The sequence below is a fragment of the Candoia aspera genome, chromosome 2 (genome assembly GCF_035149785.1).
Source record: "Candoia aspera isolate rCanAsp1 chromosome 2, rCanAsp1.hap2, whole genome shotgun sequence".
Taxonomy (NCBI): Eukaryota; Metazoa; Chordata; class Lepidosauria; order Squamata; family Boidae; genus Candoia; species Candoia aspera.
The window spans coordinates 2,320,754-2,330,445 of NC_086154.1; the positions used below are offsets into that span (position 1 = coordinate 2,320,754).

The 9,692-nt window shown below is 51.9% G+C and overlaps 1 protein-coding gene across 1 annotated transcript; it reads right to left on the reverse strand.

Annotated features, from left to right (window-relative positions):
- Window positions 1-442: 442 nt before the first annotated feature.
- LOC134488874 (H-2 class II histocompatibility antigen, E-S beta chain-like) lies at window positions 443-8,468 on the reverse strand. Its single transcript, XM_063291208.1, has 5 exons — window positions 8,328-8,468; window positions 7,498-7,770; window positions 2,640-2,921; window positions 2,342-2,455; window positions 443-1,067 (listed from the first exon to the last, which is right to left on the reverse strand). The coding sequence occupies exons 1-5, from the start codon at window positions 8,431-8,433 to the stop codon at window positions 1,054-1,056; spliced, it is 789 nt and encodes a 262-aa protein (XP_063147278.1). The 5' UTR covers window positions 8,434-8,468; the 3' UTR covers window positions 443-1,053.
- Between the last annotated feature and the right edge of the window lie 1,224 nt (window positions 8,469-9,692).

Below are 9,692 nucleotides of genomic sequence, written 5' to 3' on the forward strand. Positions count from 1 at the left end.
AACCCTCCAACTCCTCCCCGATGGGTTTGGGAGAAGCCTCTGATCTGGGGGGGGGGATTGCAGACCCTCCACATCCCTCTTGGAGGGGAGCAAACAGAAGATCGGAAATTCAGGGATGGAGGGAATTTTTAAAATTTTTATACCACCTTTATTATTTTTATAAATAACTCAAGGCGGCAAGCATACCGAATACTCCTTCCTCCTCCTATTTTCCCCCCAACAGCAACCTTGCGAGGTGGGCTGGGCTGAGAGAGAGGGACTGGCCCAGGTCACCCAGCCGGCTTTCGTGCCTAAGGCGGGACTAGAACTCACAGACTCCTGGTTTCTAGCCCAGCACCTTAACCACTAGACCAAACTGGCTTTAATCAAATGGCTTCTGACCTGGAGAGAAGGTGGAGCTGAGATGACACCATTCAGACAGCATCAACTCACATCATTCCAGGGTTTTCCTGCAGTCTAAAGTTTATTGATTTATAGCAAAGAAAAGCAAAGGAAATTAACTCAGAGGAGAACCGCAACATGGATGAAGCTCCTGTGGATTCAAAGCCGAGAAACGAGGGGGGATCCAAGGAAGGGAAAAGTGGTTGGGCTCTGCTGGGCAGACAGCGGTTGATCCCCGAGATCACTTCTCAGAAAGGGGGGATCTCAGTATGCAGAGCATCTGGGATCTCTCCAGATCCAGTGGGCTGGAATAAGCGCCAGATGGATTTTGGTTAAGGGGCTGTGGGGTGGATGGTTGCAGCCATTGCCCTCAATGGGGGTCTGTGCTGAGCAGGAGAGGTTGGGGGGTCTGCAGCAACAGGCAGGCCAAGAGCTCCTGGGGACAGACTAGATGGCCTCTGCTGCCCTCCCAATTCCCCTCCCGCAAAAGGAAGAGAGGCGTGGAAGGAAGCTGGTGGGTCTCGGCAGGGGAAGGTCCAGGCTGCGATTCTCCTCCTCTCGCCAACCCACCGCCTCGAACTTCCATCCTTCAAGGGTTGCAAAAGAGGCAGAAATTCATCAGCTCCTGAAAAAACATCCTTTTGCATCTGACAGCAGGAAGCGATAGCAGGATTAACTCATGAGTGCTGTAAAAGAAAGCGATATGGGAGAAAATTAGAATATATGGTAAAACCTTCAATTAAATATAGGTAAGATCTTTTGGGAGAGTCTGCAGAAAAAACACGGGGTGGGCTTCCCCTCCCCTTCCCATTCAGCTCCCCCAAGGAAGGCCCACCCTGCAGGGGGTGGTTGATGGGCAGGGACCGGATGGAGGGAGAATCCGCCGCTTTCAGGGAGGAAAAGGCTGCGAAGGACCAGGGATTCCTCCCCATCTCATCTCCCGGGACTCGAAGGGGGTCCGAGGTCAGCCGAGGGGCTGCAAAGGGAGGCTCCAGCGTGATGTTGCTGATGTGGAATTTATCCCTAATTGGCTTAATTAAGGGATTAATCAAGAGAGGAAGCCTCCCCCCCCACAGATATTCAACACTGTATGAACCAAGAAGGTGGTGCTACGATGGGGGTGGCAGGGAAGGACGGAGCCTGGTGCAACTTACGAGAACTTATGTGAAATGGCAAAGGGTGGCGGGTAGGAAGGGCAGCCCACACATTTGGGGTGCCCCGTCCCCTTCCCCCAATACCCTGAATGGTCTCCCTCCTTTCCTTCCATTTTGCAATTTCCCAAAAGTGGGAAACATCCTGGAAAATGTTTGTGTTTTTGTTTTTAATTGCATCACATTTTGGGGTCCCCTGGAAGAAAAAGTGACCAAAGACCTCAGAAAAAGATTTGGGGGATCCAGATAATCTTGGAAAGTTTTGCTGCAGAAGCTAAAGGAGCCCAATTCCCAGCCAGGAGGATTTGCGCATCATTCAAGGCTCCTGCAGTGACTTAAAAGGTATTTTTGGGGAGAAGACAGAATTAAACCCGTTAGTTACTGGAGGGGAATGCAAAGTGCTCACCTGCAGGTTGTTGGATGGAGGTTGCTGAAAAGAAAATGAGAGAGAGAGAGAGACAACCAATACTGAAAAAGGTCTGGAGCGCTTAGGGGTCCCACTCTCAACTGACAGCCCATAATATGTTGCATTATAGTCTCTTACAGCCTCTCCAAGAATAAAGCTTCCTAAAGAAATTTCTCATCAATCTGGGCAACGATTTATTCAGGATCATGCCCTCAAGGGATCCCCCCAAGGATTTCCCTCTTTCTATGGCTGTTTGGTGCCATCGGAGGATCTGTGGTGGCTCAGTGGGGCCACCAGCCTTGGGACTGGGGGGGTCCAGGAAGACCTTCTATGCCATCTTGATCAGATGCCTCCCCTACATGATCCCCTCCCCATCTCTCCTTATCCAGCCCCAAAGACTCACCTTTCTTGCTCTTCAGGTAGAGGGAGAGCCCCACAGCCAGGAAGGCCACCCCCAGCACGGCCCCCACGGCCCCCGTCCAGAGTTTGCTCCTGGCAGAGTTGGAGGAACGTGGCTCTGGGGAGGGAGAGGGAGAAGGAGCCCGGCCTGAGTAGGAGGATCAGGGCCAGCTTCCTCCGGGGGGTCCGTTCTGGCTCTGCACTCCAGAAGGGTCTTGCCAGCCCCAGCGGTGCCCCCTTCTCGGGCAGGATGGCGTCCCCAGAGAGGGAGGGCGGGGAGGGCAGGGGAGGGAGGGGCTTACCCCACTGGACGGTGACGGGGGCCTCCAGGCTGGCGTGCCCCACCTGGCAAGCATAGACGTCCCCCCGCTCGGGCCGGGTCTCCAGCATCACCTGGCGCTGGTAGGTCCAGTCTCCGTCCTGCAGCTCCTCCCCGAAGGCGACGCCCTCCTTCTCCGGCCGCCCGTTCTTCAGCCACCGGATCTCGATCTCCAGGGGGTAAAAGCCCGTCGCGGTGCAGAGGAGGATGGTGTTGGGGGACGCGGGGTCCGCCTTGGTGGGGGAGATGGTGACGGTGGGCTTGGCTGGGGGGGAAGCAGGAGGAGAAGGAGGGACGTGGGAGAATCAGCAGGGCCAAAAGCAGGAAGGATTTTAATTTTTAAATTACAGAATGGAGACAAAATAATAAACTTGGCCTCTAGCAAATAAGAGCAAATTTTAATTCTAGAAGATTTTTTCAAAAATTAACAGAATTGGAAGAAGGTGAAATATTGTCTTTGGAGACACCAGTGGACTCTCAGGTCTGAATTTAGATACATCGACTCAAGGCAGGAAACGCGGACTGGCCCCGATGGACGTTTGGAGACTGCAAAACCCAACCGAGAGAGGCCGGACCTTCTTCCCGGCCAGGCATCAGTCCGACTCCGGAAGAGACGCCTGTTCGGCCTCCGAGACTTTAACGCCCCCTATTCACGAGGGGCAAATCCCTCCAAGGACATTCACGGAGCATGATCCGATATTATTTGCGTGGTGCTCTGGAGCAAAACTTCCTTTCAGAGGGAGGACGAATGATGGCGTTGCGACCTCATGGCGCCATCCTACAGAAATGCCAGGAGGAATTGCATTTCTTTTCCAAAGTAAACAGGAATCTCTGACACAACCATTTGGGAAACAAGGAAAGGGTATATGGGGGGCTGTTTATTAAACTGACAGCAAAACAAAGAAGAGAAAATACTAAAAGGGAGGAACAATTAGATGCCAAAATACGAGTGCAGACGTAACCCCAAAAGACACCCGATGAAAGAATGGAAGAAGCTAAGAGAAAATAAAATTGGCAAACAAAAGAACTTTGAACATGTGAATAAACCAGGAAACTTCCCAGCCTTTCAGCTTCGAATAAATAAAGTAACGCAGACAAGATCAGCAATTGTTACACCAACAATCAGAAATCATGGAAGAATTGGCAGCTTTTTCAAAATAATTATATTCCATGGCTGACATCGATGAAGCTGCCCTGAAGAAATATCTTGGAAGGCTGGTTATCAAAGGATTTTAATGCCCAACGTGGACATATACTAAGCAAACCTGCAACTATCCAAGAACCAAAAGTGGCAATAAAAAAAAGCAGACCCGGAAAAGCACCAGGTCCAGCCGGGCTCAAGAGTGTAAAGGACGTGAGGAGGAACCGTTGGGAGCGACAATGAACCAGCCCAAGAGATTGAGCCGATGCTGCTGACCGGGGAAGAAAAGCGTTTTGTGGGGCACACAAAAGACACACCGACCGAACAGGTTAGATTCCGAGAAGAAACATCCAGAAGGACTGCAGGTTGCAATTGACCTCAGAGAGCATCTCGGCCAGAAGGAAGGAAAGCAGCATTAATTTTTCTGCCCTCAGAAAAGGCCTTTGACTCCCCATTCCTTCTGTCAGCGTGCAATAAAATAAGCCCCGCACGTGATGTGGCATTCACCACCACAGAGCCACAAGGGGCAATAAGGCAGTGGGTGAAAACGATCCATCAATTCTCTGGATACCAAATCAACATCCCCAAACCAAAAATTATCCACCTTGAAAGCTTCCACACATACATTTTATTGATGTAGAAGGCAGTGATACTTCATCAAACGTGACTTGCCCGGTGGCACTTGCATCCTCTTCTATCAATTTTGTAGGTCCCCCACTTTCACCAACCGTCACCGGGGCGCCATCAGTAGATATACCAGGTATGTTGACAGTGGTTAAAGAAAATCGCTTTGATATCATTTTTACTGCTTTGTACAAATCAAGCGGTTTAGCTGTGTCTTTTAACGGCACCAAAGAAGCCGTTTCTTCAGTGACATGATATTCGTTATCAACGCCTCTAATAAAAGTGGCAAGTTGAGCCGTATCTGGAGCATCGGTACTTCCATCCATCGCCAGAGCAGGTGGGAAAGGTCCCCTCGGCAAGCACCGAGTCACGTCTGACCCTCGGGGGGAGGCCACTTCCGGGACGTTTTCTTGGCAGACTATAGCGGGGTGGTTTGCCATGGCCTTCCCCAGTCGTCCAAAGCATGAAATTTGAAGGTAGCAGCTTTACCCTTCAAACCTCTCTTGACAGATTTTCCTGTTGGTTCAGTTCACCTGGCTATAGTCTGGTGAGACAAAATGATTTTAGAAAAATTGCTTTTTTTATCAGGACAAATTATATCTGCTACGCTTTCCATACATTCCTTAACAAACTCACCATTGGTAAATGGATTTGATTTTTTGCAGTCAGATTTTCTACCAAATAACTATTTTTACAATAGAGTCCTTATGAGTTGTGACTTCTTTGAAAAAAAATTGTTGAGACGATAGACTTTTTTTCAGTTCTGCTAATTTGTCATTACGACAAATTCCTTGATATGCTTTGAATTTGGCAGCATGTTTTTCCATATAATGCCATTTCAAATGGTAGTCTTTGAAAACTGACACATTTCCCTATAAATTAAGCACAGTGCCTTAGTATTTGTCTCGACAAAAAAGTACTCATCTGTCCATTTTTTACTGAATACTCTTCCTTCATCTGCGATTTTTCTTTTTTTCCTTTCTTTTTTGGGTTCTGTTTTTTGTTGAAACGATGTTGAAGCCATGCTGGAATACATTTATTTAGGAATAAAGATCTTTTTTAAGAAATAACACAACACATCGATCGTAAATTGCTAGGTAGGCAAATAAACAAAGCAAAGTGTAATAATCAAAGTGTAATCGTCGTCACAGAACACGTCTAGGTAGGTTGAAATATTATACATCATGCCATGTCGCCACAAGCTGACGTGTGCAGCGGGCAACGGTGGCATCAGCACTGCTCCGCCCCCTCCCCTACACAGCGTTCCGTTGTTTCTGCCTACGCAGTCCGCCCTCGAGCACCACGCAATCAAGGCAGGAAAAAAAATTGCAAACTAATGTTAAGAGTTTATGATTTTTTTGGGCCGCATTACTAGCTGTTCAGGGCTGCACGCTGCCTGTGGGCCGTGGGTTGGACATGATTGCCTTAAACAATGAAGGTTTTCAGAGGACTAAAAAGCCAGTGACAGAAGATTCTGTAAAATGAATAAAATCCCACTTGATCTGGAGAAAACACAGAAATAAGCGGAAAATAACAGAATGAAATTTAAGGGGAAAAAGGGGCAAAGTGTGATGTGGCTATAATTTTAGGCAGCATCAACAGGAAGACTTTTTTTAAGGAAAGGGCAAAGGAGCAACCATCAGGGGTAGCCGTTCACTTCTCTCAACTGCCCAAGTCCTCTCAAGGAAGATTCATCCCCCCTCAGAAGACTAACAAGTTCCGAATTCCCCTTTCGGAGCCAGATGGACAGAAGAGCTTCTCGGGGATCTTGCGCTGTGCCGGATCCTTGTTGGGGGTCCTTTGGGGGAATTTGGGGGGGAGACCAAAAATAAAATATAAATAAAATAAAATATAAATAAAATATTATTTTATAATATCATTTATATTATAAACAAATAAAAATGTAAATAATAAATAAATAAAAATAAAAATGCAAAATACAAAAATTAATTTAGGCCATGTGCAAGAAATCTGGGAGAGAGAATCAAGATTTTAATGGGTTTCTTTAAACTCTGCCCCCAAATCAGGAACTTTCCAGCTATGAGACGGAAGTGATTTGGCTGAAGGGGAAGCTGGGTCTGTCACGAAAAAGGTGCTTCCAAGGGGGGCTTTTCTCCCGGGCCCCCAAAATTGGCCATGCAAGGGTGGGGTCCTTGGTGCTCTCCGAGCCTTGCTGGTTTCTTGCAGACGCTTCAAGGCCAGACTAGGCAGCCTCTTCAGTGCAAAGGGGGAGTGGGCCCTGCTCTCAGCTGACGTACCGCGGCTTCGATTGGCCTAACAATGTTTCTCAGCCTTGAATCAGCTTTTTCTCAAGGCAGGGGGAAAAGTCCCTAAACCATTCCGTAGGACTGAGGTCTGCGTCTTGGTTTAAACACGGAATCAGTATAATTTCTAGATCATTTCCTCTGTTTGTTTGTTTCTTTGTTTGTTGGATTTAGAAGTGCCGGACTCCAAGTAAGTCTGAATAAAGAATAGAGAAGGAAAAGAAGGAAAATGTCCAGAGAAAGGGCAGAAGGAGAGGCGACTTTTCAGACCTTTGGAAATTCATTTTTGTCCTTAAAAGGGCCCAGGAGGAAAAGAGGAGGAGAGCCATGGGCTTCTGGCCAGAAAGGGGGACTGGGAGGCCCTTCGATCCATCGATCGATCGATCGATCGCTAAGGATCTATTGGGGAGGAGGGAGACGTTGCTGGGTTCCCCCACACCACAAAAAGTCATCTTTGGGCCCTTTTCCGGAGGGGATCAAAGGGATCCCGGATTCCGGGCAGGGAGAGAGTCTGGATCCCGGGAAGGAGAGGGATATTCCGTAGATCTGGGAGCGCGGAATAAAGGAGGAGCAAAGCAGGGCTGCCAGAGGCTCAGAATTTCGATAGCCCAACACGCCCCTTCGTAGCCCAAAAGGAGCCCCAAAAAACTGCAACCCACGAACAACCAAAATTTCCGCAGCTGCTCTCTAAAACTCGCCCGATGAGGCGGGAAAACTCCATGAGGGAGAATCTCAATGCATTTAATGGATTAAGGAAGGGGGGGTCCCTTCTGCATCCCCCCCCGAAGCCCCTCCCTCCCTCCCGGGCTCACCTCTCCGGCCAATCACAGGGCCGCCCTGGAGAACCTCGTAGTTGTGCCGGCAGAAGCGATCCACTTCGGCCCTCAGGCTCTGCAGGTAGACCTTATCGCTGTTCCAATAGTCGGCATCGGGCTGCCCCAACGCGGTCACAGCCACGTACTTGCCCAGGTCGCTGTCGAAGCAGGCAATCTCCTGCCGGTCGTAGATGTACCTCACCAGGTAGCGCACCCGCTGCGTCCCGTTCAGGAAGCGGCACTCGCACTTCTCCTGGGCCAGGAAATGGGCTGCGAGGAGGAGGAGGAGGAGGAGGAAGGCCGTCAGGAGGGCCCCAGCCGCGACTGGAGGAGGGACCCACGCGGGGAGGGGGAGGGCAGAGACCTGCTAGGGAGGCCGATGGATGGCCTCTGGAGGACCCACTGGGAGGGGGAGGGGGAGGGCCTTTCTCAGCCCCCCCCCTTTCCTGGTGGGGCTCCCTGGGGGAGAGCCTCTAAAGGGAGATTCATAAAGAAAAACGAGTTTCTGTTGAAGGAAAAATACGTTTCCTTCAATACAGTTTCCCGCTTTCCCTTTCGCTTTCTCCCTCCTCTTTTAACGCAACAAACTCTTGAGGCCCCGGAGGGGGGGTGAGGGAGGGGCCCCGGCTGTGCCTCGAAAGGGGGTCCCTCTCCGTCCTCCTGGGGCGGGGTGTAGGGAGGGGGGCAGAGACCCCGCGGAGATCGAGGCTCCTGCAGGCCCCCCCTCTCTTGCCCTCGGCCCCTTCCCCAAAACTCCTCCTGGGGTTCCCAGCCCCTTTCCTCCCCTCCCCCCAGCATCAGGGGGACCCGCCCAGCCCCCTCCTTACCTGGGGGCTCCTTCCCCCCTTCGCTTCCGGGGATCCGGCACAGCGCCCCCACCAGCAGCAGCAGCAGCAGGGGGACCCCGGCAGAGCCCATGGGGCTGCCCCACATGGGTATCCCAAATAGAGAGGGGAGGGGGACGGAGATGCTCCCAGCCCCCGAGGCGGAATCGGAGGCTCTGGATGGGGGAGGGAGCGTTTTTTCTGAGACTTCGCACTTGGGAGTGCCCAGAAAGGCGGAAGGACCAATGGGAATTGTCCCTTCTGCAGCGTCATCGGTCTCCGGGCAGAGTCTCTCCTGATTCGCCCGGTGGAGGAGACAGTTCGGAGCAGAGAAGGAAGCGGAGAAAGGGCGAGGGGGATCCTTTCGGTCTTGGGGGCTGCAGCTCCGGGGGGGTCCCTGCCAGCCCCAGAGGGGACCCCCCCTTCCTTTGCACTCCCCGCAACTCTCAGCCAGGCTCTCTCTTTCTCTGCGTGCCTGGAGGGGGTGGACTAGATGCCCTCTGAAGCCTTCTTAAGGCCCCAGAGAACCCCAGGCTGGGGCTGCCGGACTCTGAAGGGGGCCTGGTCCTTCCCGGGACAAGACCCTGCAAGGCAAGAGGTCCGGGGCGTCTCCTCGGTTCGAGCTGAGTCGGGGAACAACCTGAACATCAGTAAGAACTGACTTTGTTGGTCAACATACAGACCACCGCTAGAGTGAACGCGAGCACAGCCACCTCCTTGACTAGCTAGTAAAAATCCAGACCCCTCGAATCGGAGCCTCTTGGTGAAGAGTAGCTTCTTGAGGTCGCTCTGCTTGTAGCCCCCCAGCTGCGTCTGCTGTAGCCTTCGCAGGAGTCTCGGGAGGGCTGGTAAGCTTAGGGGGGCAAGAAGCCACCCCAGGGGAGAGCGTAAAGGAGGCTGCCAGTCCACGAAAGGGTTAGGCGTGCTGCGGGAAAGGCGGAAGGGCGGTGACGGTGCCAACGTGAGGGATGGGGAGAGGGCCGAAGGTGGACGCTGGAACCGAGGCCCTGGCATGCAAGTCCCACACCAGGCAGGAGGTAGAATTCCACGCGCTGCCTTCCCACAACTCCAAAGCCGCCCCGGCTGCGGGACCGTTCTGGGTCTCAAGGCAGCAGGGACCTCGTGCATCAATGCACCATCAGGTGCATAACCAAGAAAGGTGGCTTTGCTCTGAGGGACTTTTCGGGCACGAAAGCTGGCTGGGCAACCTTGGGCCAGTCCCCCTCTCTCATCCCAGCTCACCTCACAGGGTTGCTGTCCTGGGGAAAGGAGGAGGAGGAGGAGGAAGGAGTAGCAGGTATGCTTGCCGCTGTGGAAGGACGGACTGTCCTAAAATTGGGGGCACCTGGGATCACTCCCCTCCCCCTT

What these genes read in the sequence shown, in the direction of transcription:
- LOC134488874 (XM_063291208.1), bottom strand. Translation starts at nt 8,433, where the DNA reads ATGTGGGGCAGCCCCATGGGCTCTGCCGGGGTCCCCCTGCTGCTGCTG. An exon ending in AGGGGGGAAGGAGCCCCCAG is followed by an intron (nt 7,771 to 8,327) that starts GTAAGGAGGGGG and finishes TCCTCCTCGCAG; the next exon opens with CCCATTTCCTGGCCCAGGAG. An exon ending in CCCCGTCACCGTCCAGTGGG is followed by an intron (nt 2,456 to 2,639) that starts GTAAGCCCCTCC and finishes CTCCCTCCCCAG; the next exon opens with AGCCACGTTCCTCCAACTCT.